Source organism: Clytia hemisphaerica, unplaced genomic scaffold, assembly GCF_902728285.1.
Source record: "Clytia hemisphaerica strain Z4C2 unplaced genomic scaffold, Clytia hemisphaerica genome assembly, whole genome shotgun sequence".
In the NCBI taxonomy this organism is placed as follows: domain Eukaryota; kingdom Metazoa; phylum Cnidaria; class Hydrozoa; order Leptothecata; family Clytiidae; genus Clytia; species Clytia hemisphaerica.
The window spans coordinates 126333-145580 of NW_027103907.1; the positions used below are offsets into that span (position 1 = coordinate 126333).

Consider the following 19248-nt stretch of genomic DNA (forward strand, 5'->3'; position numbering starts at 1 on the left):
ACATTTTAGTAATTTTAATTTCTGCCCAGAGTTGTCTTTTTCTCTCTTCTTTTGTTTTAAATGTTTTCGAATGTATTTAACGATCGTATTTATAAATGACATTCGAATTCTTTTCAAAACAAAACAATTTCATTTTATAGAAAAGAATATTTCAAAAGTAAATCAAAACATAAAAATCAAAAAGTTTGTGGACAACAACATAGCATTCAAAGGGCGATATTAAGCAAGAGAAGAAATTAGTTCACTTCTTTCTCCTTATAAAAATATTCAAGTCGTCGTTTAGTCAGTCATTTTTTATGTTTAAATTCAGAAAATTATGCCAAGGGTTAAAAAAAAGCAACTTTAAATTGTCCTTTTTTTTCGACCTGATAAAAAACAAAGAGTTGCACTATTCTTTGTGACCTTCCCACTTTTTCATGAAAAATTGTCATTTAAACTGGACGGCATATTTAACGCGAGCGAAGCAAGAAAAATAACTACCTGCAGAGTCGTTTCAAACTACACTGGTACAGTAAACGATGCTCTTTCTGACACAGACACCCGGGGAAGGTTAGAGTTAAACGTTGTAGAGATTTCTTCTTTTTTTTTTTGATCGCTTTTTTAAGCCAGCTTCAACATCCAAAGGACTTTTAGTGCGTTCAGCTACAGCTTAACCGGCGTGCGACGCCGGGTACCGGCTAGTCTTTAATAATAGATTATATCTTGTATATTAAAAAAAAATCGTTGGTTTGAAAATGACATTTAGACTTTTAAGTGCTACAGATCTCATTAAAGGCATTAAAGGTTTTATTCTTACATAAAGTGTTCCCGTTTCATACACGCTTTTTTTTATAAGAATGGTGTAAATCCGTTTCATCATGGATATTCTTAACTTTTTTGGAAAAATCATCCTAAAATATTATTACAACATTCTTAGGTTAGGATCCTCATATAGACTAGATTTGACATTTAGTACATACGTCTCAAGCATAAAATAGCATTTTTGTGAAAGGAGTGAGCCTTACTTGGGGGTAATTGACAATTTATATTTGAAAATGGCATTCTTAGCTTGAGTAGCGAAATTCCAGGATGGTGATATTCTTAATTTTTTGGCCATTTTCATCATGGACATTCTTATAATGTGTATTCTTATAAAAAAAAGCGTGTATCAGCCACATACTTCATATCATGACAGTGTCTGCCTATTGTTATATTGATGCTGATATAAACAAAAAAATGTTTTTCTTTTCCTCTCCATCAATCTTGATCTTGATTTAATCCAAATGTGAAAAAGCTTGTGAATTAAAATTAATGAGTAAGCATTCGATATCACTATATAGATCACTTATAGACTTATAAAAACAAAACCTTTAACTACTAGTATATTAAATAACGTGATCTTAAAATGCTCTCTGAACAGTTTTCCATAATAAATTTTAACACTAATTTTGAAATGACAAAAGGCTTTTGTCACAAGGCACGAGTTTAACACTTAATATTTCAGGAGCTACAGCAGTAGAGTGTTCCCTTCAAAAAAGTGCGTATATGAATATTACAAAAGGCAACTTCTTAAAAGATTTTGCTCTGATCACCGTTTTCACATAAAAAAAATTTCTAATATTAAGAACCTATATCATTCCATAGGTGGTTTTAGACCACGTCGAACTTATCAGAAGAAGAGATCTGTAATTGTAATTTCATTGTCTTTTAACGAGCTATGCACTCCTTCGCATGTTTCCGACATACTTGCTCTATTGTCTTGAATTCGCCAGTGGAATCAGTGTAAACAAATTTTCTTCTTTTCTTCCCAAATTCCAATGTTTGTTCGATAATATTTCACTCCTGAATAATATTTTTTAAGCTAAGTCTGCTTAAAAGTTTTTTTTCAGTAGACCTGTGTCTTGCATTTCCAGAAGAGATAATTTTCAAAAAAGTCCACCTGTTTAGGCTGAAAATGTAAGCACTTCTTTTAGTCAATGCATCATGGCCATACCACTTTCAGAATAGAGCTACGATTCGGGAGATGTATAGCGGGTGTATAGACTTCCATGGAAGCACTCCCATTTAAGAAAATGTAAAATGAATAACTTAAGTTCAAATAATTTCTTCTTCCAACGCCTTCACTTTACAACAGCGCTGTTCTTAGACAGTCTTTAAATTGTTTTTACGATCGAATCTGTGAACTAAACGAGACGATGAAAGGAGCAGGGTACTCAAATAGTTGAGTTATGTATGGCATTGATGTATTAGAAAATAGTTTCCATATTATCAACTTAAAGGTTCATCAGAAAATAATCTTTGATTCGAACCTTTCGACCTTTAACAATCAACTCCACATTCTCATATTCTTTAGGTTTTGTATTGATAACTGACCAAAACAAATTTCCATCAATTCGGACTTCGAAAATGAAATCCTCTAAAGCGAATGAATAATACTGACAAGCAGTAATTGTATACCATTGAGTGTTATCAAGATCTATGAAGGTTTTTGCTTCACTAATTCCACTATGATCGTACGTAAATTTCATTTGATGTTGTTCAGGCCATGACATAAGAAACACTCCGTCCAGTTCACCAACTTCTCTATAAATAAATGTTGCCCCATTTCCTTGAAACGTCTCGTATTTGATAGTAAGCTGAAGGAACCAGCTTTTCGTCAACACTTCCATTGTTTGCAGGGGTTTACCAAGAATAGAGCCATATTCTATAAAACGACAAAAACAAATGCAATTGAAGGAAATGTCAGGAATATAGAAAGCGCCGAAATGCAGTTTTTGAAAATAGAATTCCCGGACGGGGTACTAGGGTTGCGAGCTGACGGGGGGGGGTGACTTTCGATCTCATCCTTACCGGGACTGAAAAGGATAGAAAAAACCGAAAATTTACGAACCTTAGCGGGAAAAATTTGACCAATTTTTACCAAATTTCGATCTTTCCGGGGGTAAAAAGTTGAAATTTTCCTATTTTTCCGACCTTTAGTGGGACTGAAATTTGATTTTCTGATTTCTCCGACCCTTAGCGGGACTTTGGAGATCCAAAAAAGGTACCCTTAAGGGCGGCACATACTGTACCCTCAATTTGTCTAAGTACCCCCTACCCGGGACAGAATTGGAAAAACGCCCGTTCTGACGGGTAACGATTCAAAAATTCTGTTATCTTTAGCTCAGTAAACCTAAGGAGACTTGAGGGCCAGAGTTAAGCGTGGACTTCTAGAATGGCTAAATTCAATGCATGTTTTAATTTCTAGATAAGTAAGGTAGTGTACTGAAGGGACGCGGAGCAAACTTATTTGAGAGGAGACATTCCAGTTAAAGAAACTATTGTAATATCTAAATTTGAAGTTTCTCCAAAAAGCATCTGTATTCGAAGGAAATGTTGATATGTTCATGGGTAAACATTAAACAATTCAGACGAAAAAGGAAAAATTCCAAATCCCTTAAATAGGTTTTTTTTTCAGTACAGCTTCGGCTGTCGGTATTTTTAAATGAAAATCTTAAAATCTGTCTCAAAATAAATCTGTCTCAAAATAATTTGCAGCTGAGACAAAAATGGCTGTAACTTTTGATAGAATTTGAATCAAGTTACGATTTTGTGCTATTTGAAAAGATATTTGTGAGTGGAATATTATCAAGTAAAAATTAGGGAAAACAAATTGAAAATGAAAAATGAAGAAGAAAAAGATCAAGTTCTTATAGAAAAGTGGTATAACTACCATTTTCACAGGAGTGATTCTTCAATCTTAGATCATCATCAGTAGGAAAAGAATTTTCAAAAAAAGCGTGTATTTCAAATATCCTAAGCCTATTTCAAACATTATTTTTTGAGGATTTTACTTAATATGAAAATTTGTCCTTTTTTTTTAGGACACACTGTAAAAAAGAGAGTAACCTGTTGGGAAAAGCTTCATGTTCCAACTATGGAAGATGACCATCGGTTCAGGTTCTCGCTTGCATGCTAGCAGATAGACATCATTATACTGAAGTTGATGGGTTGTGTCCTCGATTTCCCAACTGCATCCGGTGAAAAATAAGAAAGAAAAATAAGAAAGAGGAAATATGAATTGGCTCAACATTAATTTAAACTTTTGCGGTTGCAATAATTCTTATTACCTTAAAGGTTTTGTTGTTACATGAGTGTTCCTGTTTCATATCAGACACATATTTCATATCAGGACAGTGTCCTCCTATTGTTATATTATGCTTATATAAGCAAAAAATGTTTTTCTTTTCCTCATTTTGACCAATCTTGCTCCACATTCGTGTCATCCGTATTCAAATCAAAATTGACGAGTAAGCAAACGTTATCACTCTTATTTAAAAACAAAAACCTTTAATTTAACGTCCATATTTAAAGTTGTATGAATATTCAAATTATATTGTAACGTTAAAGGTTTTTTTTTAAAAAGAGTGATATCGTTTGCTTAACTCATCAATTTTAATTTACAAGCTTTTTCACATTGAATTGACACGGATGTGGAGCCAGATTGGTCAGAAGGGGGATAAGAAAATCATTTTTTTACTTATATCAGTATAATATAACCAAAGATTTATTATACACTGGATAAACGACTCATAAAACGATGGAGAGCGATCATTGTATTTTCATTGTTTCATAAAACAATCGATGTTCTAGCTTTGTCCGCAAAGGACAACTGTCATGGCGGATCGAAGATGTCTGATTTTTAAAAATGTTTATCAGTCTTATTTTTAAACAGTTCTCTAGCTCTTTCTTTTTGTACATTTGCAGAAAAAAAAGTTTGAAAGTACAGTATATGGCCCCCAAAACGGAGACGGCCCCCAAAACGGAGGTTGTCATTAAAATGAGGATTCTGACTTGTAGATTTATCAGAATTAAACGATTTTTGTTTATTTTGAAAGAATGATGGTTATACTAAAAAATGAGCATGTTTTTGATGGTTTGAGACACTTTCAAAATAACATATTTGCGTCTGAAGGAAATATTTCAACATCAAAATTAGATAAAAATTGTATATAACTCACTCTAGCTCCTTGGATATTGAAAATAAGTTATGAAAATGGGGCATAGGAAACTTTCTACACCTAATGCCGTTCAGAAAATGCAGATACATCTGTGACTTTAGAGGATGGGTAAAAGATATAGCATCTTGAAGGTCAACCAGTATTGTGGGACCCTAAATTCAGCATTGATAAAACCGAAAATTCTAAATATGAGAAACAGCAAAAAATCTTGGAATTCCATTCCTATCAGGTTGAGTTAAAGTCTATTCACGATAAGTGTGCACTCTTTTTTCTTTTACTTACAACTTTTGATGAAATTTTTCAATCTTTATAAATTCTGTATCACTGGAAAGATATTAATGAGTGGAACAATTTGAAATAAAAAAATCTTTAAAAAAATTCTAAAAATGAAGATGAAAATGAAGAAGAAAAAAATGAAGATCTTGTAGAAAAATGCTATAACTATCATTTTCAATGGAGTGAAACCTTGATTATCGAACGTCATCACAGTGAAAAAAATTCTCAAAAATAATCATTCAATCAAAAGATATCAAACAAAGTTATAAGCTGATTGACGTCTAAAAACGCTGTTTTCTGCAGTTATTTGCTGTTTTTTGGGGTCAATCACTTATTAACGTTGTATCATAACTTTATATTGAATAAATATTTTAATGAAATTTCTTCACAGTGATGATCTCCTAAGATCAGAAAATCTCTCAAGTGAAAATGAAAGTTATAGCACTTTTCTACAAGATCTTCATTTTTTTCTTCTTCATTTTCATCTTCATTTTTATAATCTTTTTAAAGTTTTTTTATTTCAAATTGTTCCACTCACTAATATCTTTCCAATGATACCAAATCTATAAAGATTGAAGAATTCCTTCAAAAGTTATAGGTAAATGAAAAAAGAGTGCACACTTATCGTGAATAGACTTTAATAGCTTATAACAAAAAATTAACATTATATATAAAATTTTTTGCTGAATCAGCAAAAACGGCAAATTCGGTCATTTTTTTGCAAAATATAGAAGAAAAATACCTTTAAAGCTTTATATTTTCAGTTTCAGTTAAGCTTTTCTTCTTTAAATTTTCACAGCTTATTTCATACATGAATGGAACTATTTTCAAAAGACATTGATTTTCAGAAACTTGATTTGTTAAATCTAAATTGTCATTTTGAAAATTTCTAAGTTTTCAGTTTAGACTTTGCAATATCGAAATTCTTGAAATATTTCATAAAAATCATAAATTTTACATTTATTGGGTCGTAAATTTAAGGGTAAACACAAATATGTTCATAGTTTTTATTACCACTGGGCTTAATAATTTGATTTTAACTACACCTCCGTTTTGGGGGCCCCAAACCTGCGTTTTTACAACCAGGGGTATACTGTAAGCATTTTATCAAACAAATTTATGCCCGAAACCCTCTAAATCAAATTTCCAAACTATGGTCAAAATTTTGTATTCATATCTTAAAGATATCTCGAGAAATCGCTAAAATTGCAAACCTCTTTTATGGGGGCCATTAGAAAAAAGCTACCTATCTTTAAGCGATTGAAAAATATTGTTGAAATTGAAAATTTTGAAAAAGATTTGTCGGGAAATAAAGTAGAGATGTTAAAGTTTTTCATGCAGCAAAAACTTTTGTAAAACCTCTTTTCCTCTAGATGTGAGAGAAATTTTAAATTTGATCGACGTTTTGGGGGCCACATACTGTAAGGCTAGCATTCCAAGATGGATATATTTGTGAAATCTAATGTGAGAAAAACATCATTAGACAAGAAATTCAGACAAAATGCGAAATTTTCAATTGAAAATATCCTTCCGAGGCTGTCCCCAGAAGAGCTAAAACTAACATACATAAGAATTGAGTATCTTGGCTCCACTTTGGTATGAAAATCCTTTGGAGGCACGTGGTGGCAAGGTGGTTTTTATTAGGTTGAAGTTTGAAAACTTCCGGTGTCAACATTAAATTTCTTATACACAACACGTCTCTTTGCATCTTTCTCACAGCTTGAAACGTCATAACGACTTATAATTAGCAATTAAGTGGAAGAATCTGGTCGTGTTCACACTACAGACCTTCCTTAATAAAAATGTAGTTAGGAGAATCTTTTGTTGACTACAATACAGAACGTGCATTTATCAAAGAGTCGAACGCGTAGTATTGTAGTTTTTAATCGATCTTCCTTAATTAAGCGTCGTAAGCTCTATTGTCCTAAGGGTAGGGTAGAGGCATCCCTTAAAACAAAAGATTTTATTAAGGAAGCATAAACAAAGAATGCGTGAAGTGAAAAAAAAGTTTTACGATTTCAAAAACGAATGAACTAAGAAAAAAATTAAAAATAATGCAAACGGTGTTGTTGATGTGTAAGATGAATGCAGTCAATGAGTAAAACCATTAGAACAAATATGTTTGCGGATTTCAAGTGATGCATGGATACCAATATCAACCAATCACAGGTGAAATCGAAACTCTCAATAAAAAATCAACCAATGAGAAGCCTTAAGCAAAATCAATTAACATGTTATAATAGATCTCGTGAACCTACAAAGAACTGTAATAAACCAGTGTATTCATCCATCATAAATCTCTTTGTTTAACTTTGATAGATTTAATTAGGTAAACTTTCCAGTGTGAACGCGCCCTCTGACTCTCACAGCAAAGTTTTAAATCTCTTTTGGGAATTGGATGAGTGATTTTCGATAAGAAATGCAATAAAAATGCTTCGAAATATCATTTAATGAGAGAAGCCAAGGAGAGTTAACAATAAAATCATTACTACGGACATAGCTAGTACACGAGAAATCGGCAAAAATTTTTTACTTGTATATCCAGTGTATAATAAATCCTTGATATAACAACAGGCAGACACTGTTTTGATATGAAATATGTGTCTGATATGAAACGGGACCACTTATGTAAAAACAAAATCTTTAACAGAAATTTCAATTGCGAGTTTAAAGGAAATAAAAGTAGTGACGATATTTGTAAACAAACCGTATGCAGCGGAATACAAAATTAAAACAAATGTCACATGTCAAAATAAAAAAATTATTGTTTCAATTGTTTTACAAGTTTGTTTTGGACACGTGATTTTAATTGTTCTCTTTATTGCACGTGGTTTGCACAATGTTTACATTTTACTACTTTTATGTCCCTTTAAGACAACACTTATGTAAAAATAAAACCTTTAACAGAAAATTTAATTGCGAGTTTAAGGCTCCGATGGGGCTAGAGAGGAATCTTCAACCTTTCTCAATCAAGAAAAAGTGAAACCTTTAGTTTACCTCAGATTTAGACCATGTTCAGACGTTACGGTTCCGTATTGTTCCGAAACGAAACGGTTCCGAAACAAGCTTGAACACCAAAATTTGAAATGTTTGAAAGAAAGACTTTACAAAGCAAAAAAGATCGAAACGGTATCGCTCCACTATTTGCATTTGCTCCGTTTCCTTGCTCCAAAACGTTCTGAAATCAATATGAACACTATCAATCTGTAACGGAATCCATACCGGAACGATACAAAACCGTAACGTCTGAAAACGTTCTTAGAATAAACAGATTAAATCTAGAACTTTTTTTTTTTTTTTTGGCGATGGGTTTTACTTTCAATCTGACGTTTGTGTTACGTCTTTGTATGAGAAATAAGTAATAGTTATTGGACAGTTGCGAGTACAATATGAGAAATATTCTACGAGTTCCGACATTTTTCTGTACAACATTTAATATACAAATTAGCCATAACTTTCATTAAGGTGCCACCGCAGCAAAACGAACACATAGAGTTGAATTTGCATTCAAAAGGAATGATCTTAGCCCTACAGTAATTTTTGTTAAGACTGACCTCTCATCTGAGACAAAATTCTTTCAAATGCTAACAAATGTGTCAATGGAGTGATTTACAGTCTACTTAGAGTGACATCCGTGCCTTGTCTTACACGTTTTTTATAAGAACAATTTCATAAGAATACGAGGCTGAAATTTGGCCAAAACCTAAGAATAAATTAAGAAGAATCTGAACCTCAGATTTCAGAAATTACTGAGAAGTACATGTTTCCATTTTAATTAATATTGACATTTAAGGCTGAAAAACTCATATAAATTTAAGAGCAGCCCAGCCAGAATCATATGACTTACTGGTTTTTCCTATAAAAAGCTTATATATTTGAAGATACTGCTCTTCATATGTTATTTTACTAATGTACACGTTTAGCAACACAACTGTTCAAGTAATAGTAATATTTTTAACCTATGAAGAGCGCTTAATAACTACTTGTGGTATAAAAAGGGAATTTCCCAGAAAAGGGAATTTCCTTAGATTCATTTAACTCTCCAGGGATAAGAAAAAGACAAACTGATATTTCAAAATGAGTAATTAGATCAAAATAACTCCGGAAAAGTCTTTTTGATGATGATAAAACAATAGAGAGACCGTAAGATAAGAATGCTACCGTTAAGCGGAACTAAAATACTGAAACACGCGCGCAAAATTATGAGATGTTTTCCCAACTTCCTTATGCGTGAAGCTATGAATGCCATCCTCAGAAGCTTTAGGCTTCTTCCGGTGGCAATAAAATATACAGAAAATCCGGAACGAGTGAAATATTTCCATAATGAGCAAATGTCTGATAACTGGTTTATCGGTGACCCAAAAAAATGCACTTTAAAATACGAGATATATTGTACTGTTTTTAACCAATCAGATTGCTGATATTTTTGGATCGCCGTTAAGCGGCTGTATTTCCCATCCACCAGTTTTGAATTTCAGGCTTAGAAATCATCAATAAGAAATACCTTGTTACTCCGTTGATAATGATTTTCCGCCTCCATATAAACTGTGTTTGTGTAGCGTCTGTTCCTTCAAGAATGTTACTTATCGCCAAGTGTATTGGGATGTTACTCTGACAAGGTGTTTGAAAATCTATATTGTATTTATCATTAGATAAGGATCTTTTGATCTGAAATTTGCCATTATTCAGTTTAAACCGTGAAAGGCGGTTATTGATACGTTGTGCTGAATCCTGAGTGAAATCTAAACCTACAAAAAAAGATTAACACAGTGTAGTTACTTTTACTTGATTTACTTACTAATTTCACTAAATTGCCACATTTTATCTAAAGCCCTATATGTTAAGAGGGAACCTTGCTTGTTACAACATTTGCTCAGCAAAACCTTCTGAACTTTTTTTTTAAGGTTTGCACGTATGCACGTACCCGCTTTCTTAAAAGTAGAAGAAGGCCATCCTTAAGGATCTCTAGCGTGGGTAAAAAAATTACAATTCCATGCTTCATCCGATCATAACAAATATTTTTGTTGAATTCGACTTTTGAAGATCGTTTTTTTTTAAATGATTTTTAGGTTAGGACTTTTGCCGAGTAATTAATGAAATCTCAATTCTTTAACGATTCTTTAATAAGGCCCCTACTACCATGAAAATCACAGGTCGAAATCATAAATCGACGCTGTGCCGACCAATCGAGATTCTATTCAGCGCGCAATCAGCGCAGAGAAAAGTAACCATGACGACCATCCAAGATCTTGGATGAAGTTCAAAGTTGATATTTTTATTCCCTTCGTTGAAAACATAACTAAAAATTGTCATCAATGCTTTTTAAAATAAGTCAGTGATAGAGAATCATAACATAGGTCGTGTTCAGACTTGAAAGTTTAAGTTTAAGGCTTAAGTAGTACTAAGTTGATATGGGAATTAAGAAATGCAACGACTTTATTGCTATTTCATCTTTTACAATGTATAGTAATGTGCCCTCCCGGTTATTACCATAATGGCTTTATTTCATCTTTTAGATAGATTACATAAGAGAGGAAAAAGGAATCCCCTTCGTTTTTGATGCGGAGTATGGGTCCATCGATCTATGATATTCTCATTAAAAGCCCATTAACTGCCTAAATTGCTAGAGACGCTCCGAGCGTCTCTAAGTCATAAATTTCACGTTCTCCTTTCATAATTTACAAAAGGAGCATGCTTTTCACTCGCGAATTCTGATTTCGTCTATTCAGAGAACTGTCACGAAATCGTAAAAAAAATTTTTTAAATCAGAGGGTGATTCCTTTTTAAACTTTGGTTTAACTAATGAGGAGCGTGCAGTTAAATACAAAAGGAATATAAAAGAGGCATGCGGACATAATTACTTTAAACCTAGGTCTGAACACGGCCATAAAGTCTGTCTATTATTTCGATTCAATCAAAGTGACATTTTCATAATTAAAAGTTTAGTAATTGCTGTTATACATTTGGGGATCATGTCAAAGATTTCTTTTGAAAGAAACTCATTTCAATTGCACTTGGAGGTTTCTGGGGAATTCGTAAATAGTAAACTGCTTACTGATACAGTCTGCTAGACATTAATATGGTAATATTTGCTCTTCATCTTTGATTTTTTCTACAGTGATTAAATTGACACATGCGCGATAAAATTTCTATTATTGGTCTTCAGAGGTTGAAATATTCTCAACCTCTGATACTGAGGGTAGGCCCCTACAGCTGCTGTTAATCATCACGCAATTTCTATTTGAATTTCACGCATTCATGCAAATCTTTCTGAGTTTCACGCAAACCTGATTTTTCAGAAAATCGGGAAATTTTTTGCGAAAAATCGGGAAAACATTTAAAGATCGGGAAATTTACATAATCAGCAGAAAAAGAGAATATTCACGTCGACGCAAAAAAAGCATAGATTTACGCATTTATGCAATTAAATAGTGGATTTTCACGTTTATAATAGTTTAGTAAGCTAGACGACTAATTCAGACCAAGGATTTATTATACACTGGATATACAAGTAGCTGATTTTTGCTGATTTCTCATGCTCTAGCTATGTCCGCAGTAATGATATTAATGTTTCCTCTCCTTCCCTGATTCTTCGATACAATTTAATTGCGTTTTATATAAAAAATCACTCAACCAATTCCCAAAAGAGACTTAAAACTTTCCTGTGAGAGTCAGATTCTTCTATTTAATTGCCAATTATATGTCGTTATGACGTTTCAAGTTGTGAGAAAGATTCAAAAGATGTGTTGTGTATAAGAAATTGAATGTTGACACCGGAAATTCTCAAACTTCAACCACAAAAAAAAACCCTTGCCACCACGTGCCTTCAAAAGATTTTCATACCACAGTGACACCAAGACACTCAATTCTAATTTTTGCTACTTTTTAGCTCTTGTGGTAACGGTTTTGGAAAGATATTCCCAATTGAAAATTTCGTGTCATTATAAGCATTTTGTTTGATTTTTCTTGTCTAATTAATGATGTTTTTCTCACATCAGATTTCACAAATGTATCCAGCTTGATATTCTAGCCTTAAGTTTTTTCCATGCAAAGGTACGAGAAGAAAACGCTAGAGAACTTTTTTAAAATGAGATTAATAAACATTTTTCAAAATCAGATACATTTGAGCCGCCATGACAGTTGTCCTTTGTGGACATAGCTAGAACATTAATTGTTTTCTGAAACAAAGGAAATACAATGGTCGCTCTCCACCGTTTTATGAGTCATTTATCCAGTGTCTCTTATAATTCCTTGTTCCTTTTTCAATTTTCACGCATTCACGCAACCTGAAAAAGCCCATTCACGCATTCACACAAACTGGAAGGAGGGGGGGGGGTTGGATCTCTAATTTCAAAAACATGTGCATCTATGTTTTGAATTGTCTCTCTTTCATTGAATCTTTTTTTACGTTCTAATTTTTTATTTGAATTGGTATGGCCTTCATCAAAGGTCCTGGTTGACTGCCAGGCTATTTTTATATTTTGTGAATACATAATGAATCCTGATTTGTCGTCACAGTGTTGTAAATTCATCTGCTGTGATATTCACGGTGCTTAGTAAGTACTACAATAGTCATTATAAAAAAGCTCGGTCTGCCAATGTATTGTTTTAGCTTTGTTCAATTTTCTTTTATTACAAACAAAAGACAAGTTGCGATTTGCATACTTTTTGATCACGTTACCTAAATCTCCTCTTGGGATTGGTCTATTTTCTCTAATCACATGATCAAAATGTTTGCAAAATAAATCGATTTTGGTACGTAAGCTCTATCTTTTAACAATAAAAAGAGACAAAAGCCTTCCAGACCAGTGTTTTTATGATGACTCTGGTACTACTGTTACGTCTATTAGGACCCCTTTATCAGATCAGAAAGGCTCAAGTTTCACTCCACTGCCACTCTTGTCGGTAGACAAGAAAAGCCTAAAGATCACGAAAAAAGAAGAAATATCCGTATCTGGGCTAAATTTTAATGCCCCTTATAAGAAAAGATGACTGATTATAATGAAAAAGCACGTATTAGACAGATTTATTACCTCCCAATGAAAATACAGGGAAATTAAAATTTGAATTGCATTGAACCATCGTGAAATTGAAAGTGAGCTTCCAGTTTGGTGGTAAGAATGGAGTATGTCGAAGCTGCTCATTTTTCGTCACTTGAAAATCTAGTAAAAAAATGATATTGAGAAAAAAGAGTCTAAATTGCAGATCGCAAGTCGAATCTAAGTATGAACACGTGGGAGAAACATTAATTAGTATTCGAGTATATATTTTGACATATGAATACATTAAGAAAACAAACTTTGGCGGGAACTTAATTTTGCGGGTTCCGTCAAATTTAAATTGCTCTATTTATTCCCCCAAATGTGTGCTATTTCAGGCTTTAAAACAGGATTTTCCTTTTTTAATGGCGTTTTTTGGACAGAAATATCTTTAATCCGCCAAGTTTCATTCTTCAAGTTAACCGCCGAATTAAATTGCCTCTGAAAAAACTTTTTCAGCCATCCGCCAAATTGAATTCCCGCCAAAATTTCTTCCTTTAATGTATTGACTTTTAGTTTAGCAATTACAAAAGGGAAAATTAGACTAGAGCAATGTCAGCAAAAAAACATAAAATAGCAAATAAAGGAGAATTGGTACAAATTTACCTTCATTTTTCTTGAGGCAGACTTTATCATTATTTGGGTCATTTCTGCATCTGCATTGTTTTGATTCACCAGTGGTGTAATTTGGAGAACAATATGATTGGCCAATACATGTATCATTATATACACAACCACTCTTTTGAAAAGTTATTAAATTGAGGATTACATACTTTTTTTAACGAAATAATAGATAAAAACATAAGATTAAAAATTGGCAAAACCTAAGAACAAATTAAGAACAACTTGAGGCTTAGATTTCAGAAATTACTAAAAAAGTACTGATTTTAACGTTTTAAGTTTTTAAACAAACAATTTAAGGGTATTAATAACATCGTAAAAACATTTCAGCCTGAAAATTTCAAAAAAATAAGAACAGCCCAAGCTGAGGCAAAATTTACTTCTTCTTGAAAAAAAAAGGTATAGATAAGATCAATCAACTGGTGTATAAATAATTGTCTAAGATAATCTTAATTAGTGAAAAGTTATGCAAATATTAGCAAAATTAGCTAAATTAATTGCCTTAAAATAATCAGGGCAATATTAGCACTGGAGGAGGGGGGAATACTACCCTTGCCGACCGAAGGGGGTTCGCCGCCGAAGTTTAAAAAATGGACCCTACGTGGGACTCGTTTTTTTGAAAAAAGTAACCCTGAATAAGCCCGAAATTCCACAATTTTCTCATAATTTTTTATATTTTTTCCGAATTCCCCAAAGAAGTACGATGAGGGACTGATTTTTCTATTATGGTGTTTTTGCGACCCTACCTGAGACTCTTGGAGGTGAAAAAAAGTGCCCTGATCAGCGGCACTTCCCTGTACCCCTTCTTAACCCCTCCCCGGGTATTAGCAAAACTGCAAAGGAAATTTTAGGATGACTTTTTTCGAAAAGCCGACTAATTTTCCATAATAAGGGACAAAAATTTTCAAAGAATGCATTAAGTAACCAATTTTGAATAAAAGTTGGTCAAAAATCCTCTACAAAATAAGGGTGCTATTTTTTTCAACACGTACGGTCATTTTCAAGCTGAGTAAACCTTGAGTTCTTTTTTTATAAAGACAGGAAAAAAAACCGGAAGGAGGAATCGTGTCCAACTGATAAATTGTCAGACGCACAAATACCGCCGTAGTATTTTTCCTCAGTTGACCCCCGGTTTCAGATAATACTAAATGTTTTTACCTTAAGAACAAAATAATTGACATCATTCGCATCGACCAATAAATACTTCTTTTCATAATGATCAAAATCATAAAAATCACATTTCAAAAAAGTCCCATTGTAATTTCTGACGTTCATTGAAACACAGTTTACAGTCTTTGCACACCCTCCTTCACATGATAAAACATTCTTAGCTGGCATGCCACCGATGGGTTTACCAACAATCATTTTATTTGGTATTTCTTCCATTATAACATAAGAAACTCTCATAGAATTCCCAGTAGCAGTGTCTGTCACTATTTGAGTTCCCCTTGGTGGTCTCCTACTCGCGTCAACCATATCCCAGAAAGTAAAGAACGCTATTGACAAGATAACAAGATTCATTTTCGCCAAAAAGAACAACGATTTTAGCAATAATCTTTTTTCTTTGAAATCCGAAAAAAAATAAATGAATCCGCTTTTATTTCAAGTATCTCATTTTCAATGATTTTTTTTTAATTTGACGATGGTACCATATGTTTCATTAAATTGTCAAAATTTTCTTATTAACATTTCAGCAAGTTATTCAAAGAAAAAATAAATCATGAGAAATGTTTGAATATTCTACAATCAATAATTCAAAGGAAAGCACCACCATCAATACATTTCATTTTTCTACCAAGCAACGACAAACATAGTCTGAATCGCAGATCTCTATTGATATACTTTCTATATAGAAACTTTTTTCGCTAGAGGATGAGCAAAAGCCTAACTTCCATGACACAAATCCTGATTTCGTATTTGTGTATTCAAATTGTTCAGGTTAAACTTCATTTAAGAATACAGCCTGTGACCGCAAAACATAGCCTTCCTCCTATGACGCATATATCACAAAAATAATATTCGGAAAACAATCTAAACATGTTTTTATGGGAGGATCCAGATTCAAAAGAAGAATCTAAATTTAACTTTCGTAAGATGATGCTTATGTCTAGTCAGGGTGACGAAAATGGGGACGGAATATGATATAGATAAACTTAAAACTAGCAAGTAGCTGTCGCTATGAATGCCCCGCTGATAGCAGATATTAGCCCAGAGGAACTTAGCCATGAAGAGAGCAAGGGAATCATAATCAGACTAGTCCGGGAGCCAAATCCTATATCTCCTTAAATAAGCACTTTTGCTTAACCCAAGATTCTACAGGATAAACTATACATTTTGGAATTCTCAACTATCCTAGTTTAGGAAATGATCGGTCCCCAAAGCTAACTCCTGGTCAATTTTTCATACTGGGTCCGAGTTTAGGGGGTACTTTTTATCCTTTGTAAGGATTTGTTAAGGAAAATGCCATTCCAGGGATGATATAATTTGCTGTATCTAGTCAATCAGTTGACCAATTGCTTTGAAACTTTGCAAAAAGTTTCAAGGTAGGCTGATGATTATTCTCGGCAAAAAATTTTTGTGAAAAATTATTTTTATAGGTTTGCCTGGGAAAAAAAAGGGAAAATTTGGGTATTTTAACTTAATTTTGACCCTTTTTAAGTCTGGGACCTACCCAAACAACTTTTAATGAGACACAAACTAGGTGTTATGATAGACTTTGATGTAATACATCAGAAAAATTTCAAACAGACAGTATTTAGTATTATTTCAGGGCTGCAGGGGGTAAAATTGCCCATTTTTATGGGTTTTTACCTTATTTAAGCAATTTTTACCACTAATCTTGGTTAAAACGTTATCAAAAATTGTTTTAACTTGATTTTCGTGTAATATATCCTGAAAGATTACAATGCTGACTTAAAACTAACAAAAACAGGGTGCAAATGGACAAACCAGGGGGTAAAAATGCCCATTTTAGGCGATTTTTATCGTTTTTGGACCTATTTCACCCATAAAGCGGTTTTATGGTGTACCAATTTTATTTCTGACCACTGAAACAAGGATCATTTTGTAGTAGGAGCAATCGGAAAGTTATTTGTGGTTTTCATTGTCTGTAATCAGGGTCATTGTGGGCAAATCAGGGGGTAAATACACCACTTCTTGGTAGTTGTTGCCTGAATTTGGATGTTTTTATTGTATGGTAGCCTCAAATTTATGAAATTTTGAGATGGAAACCAGTTATATACCCTTCAGTCATTTCTTAGTACTTTTATTGACAACATACACAAAATAATGACGGATTTAACTTAAGTTATGGCCAAATTATAACATTATTGACGTAATTTTGCCAGTTTTTGCTTTGAAATTCCACTATATTACTATTCAGAGCTTCCAAAAATGGTCCCTGTACTGGTTTTTAAGTAGAATAGTTATTTGGAGCATCATAATTTGTAAAATATTGTTAACTTGGGTAGAAATAAAAGTGACGTGTCATTGTTAAGGCCTGTTTTGATGAAAAATTTCTAATCGTTTTGTGAAAACAAAACTAACGGTCCTCTGCATACTCATAATGTACTACATACTCATAATTTTACTGATCATTTTTGCCGTTTTACTGACCTTTTATTAGTAGCTAGTCTCAAGATAATAATTCTACAAGTAGCTGGGACCATTTTGGGAAGCTCTGAATAGCAATATAGTGGAATCTCAAAGCAAAAACTGACAAAATTACGTCAAAAAAATGTTATAATTTGGCCATAACTTAAGTTTTAAACCCGTCATTATTTTGTGTAGTTGTCAACAAAAGTACTAAGAAATGACTGAAGGGTATATAACTGGTTTCCATCTCAAAATTTCATAAATTTGAGGCTACCATACAATAAAAACATCCAAATTCAGGCAACAACTACCAAGAAGTGGTGTATTTACCCCCTGATTTGCCCACAGCGACCCTGATTACAGACAATGAAAACCACAAATAACTTCCCCATTGCCCCTACTACAAAATGAGTGGTCAGAAATAAAATTGGTACACCATAAAACCGCTTTATGGGTGAAATAGGTCCAAAAACGATAAAAATCGCCTAAAATGGGCATTTTTACCCCTGGTTTGTCCATTTGCAGCCTGGTTTTGTTAGTTTTAAGTCAGCATTGTAATCTTTCAGGATATATTACACGAAAATCAAGTTAAAACTATTCTTGATGACGTTTTAACCAAGAATAGTGGTGAAAATTGCTCAAATAAGGTAAAAACCCATAAAAATGGGCAATTTTACCCCCTGCAGCCCTGAAATAATACTAAATACTGTTCTTTGAAATTTTTCTGATGTATTGCATCAAAGTCTATCATAACACCTAGTTTGTGTCTCGTTAAAAGTTGTTTGGGTAGGTCCCGGACTTAAAAAGGGTCAAAATTTAGTTAAAATACCCAAATTTTCCCTCTTTTTCCCCAGGCAAACCTATAAAAATAATTTTTCACAAAAATTTTTTGCCGAAAATAATCATCAGGCTACCTTAAAACATTTTGCAAAGTTTCAAAGCAATTGGTTAACTGATTGACTAGATAAGCAAATTATATCATCCCTGGAATGGCATTTTCCTTAACAAATCCTTACAAAGGATAAAAAGTACCCCCTAAACTCGGACCCAGTATGAAAAATTGACCAGGAGTTAGCTTTGGGGACCGACCATTTCCAAAACTAGGATAGTTGAGGATTCCAAAAATGTATAGTTTATCCTGTAGAATCTTGGGTTAAGCAAAATGCCATTTTTTGGGTTTGGCTCCCGGACTAGACTATAAATTGGTGAAATGAGTCTTCATAGAAAGTGCTCAATGTTACTAGAGCTGTTTAAAGTTAAGAAACACGAACCGATGCGGTTAAAATTTCCTCAATAAGATCCATACATAACGAAAGTGTTAATCCAAAAAAAAACATGTTAAATCTACACTTTCTGATGCAAAGTGACCTGAATTAAAACCATTACTGTACAGGTTTCGCAACATGTTTTAAAAGAACTAGAATGATATCAAAGTTGATTTTCTTCAATCACCAGATAAAAATATTTTGAAAACCCAAACATAAGAATGTGTACTGTGAAACTGAAAGTGCTTCCCTCCCATAAAGAATACATAATGCAGATTAAAGGTGAATTCCAAAATGAAATTGAATACAATTTCATTCATTTGATTTGAAATTTAAAAAGTAAGTAACTTTGGACTGGTGGCATACTGTAGATATAATCTATTTGTATCGAAGGTTACTGAAAATTATCTGAAAAACTTTAACAATGTTTATACGTGTTTCTGCAAAAAGTTTTCAGTTAGCTTGAATAAAATT

The 19248-nt window shown here is 33.1% G+C and overlaps 2 protein-coding genes across 2 annotated transcripts in view; both read right to left on the reverse strand.

Moving 5' to 3' along the window:
• Window positions 1-19248, reverse strand: part of LOC136809033 (uncharacterized) — a 36038-nt gene that overhangs the window by 2095 nt on the left and 14695 nt on the right. The gene's annotated exons all lie outside the window — the stretch shown is intronic.
• On the reverse strand, window positions 688-15602 carry LOC136809032 (uncharacterized). Its single transcript, XM_067065607.1, has 6 exons — window positions 15074-15602; window positions 13901-14033; window positions 13289-13417; window positions 9760-10003; window positions 3868-3989; window positions 688-2683 (listed from the first exon to the last, which is right to left on the reverse strand). The coding sequence occupies exons 1-6, from the start codon at window positions 15434-15436 to the stop codon at window positions 2253-2255; spliced, it is 1422 nt and encodes a 473-aa protein (XP_066921708.1). The 5' UTR covers window positions 15437-15602; the 3' UTR covers window positions 688-2252.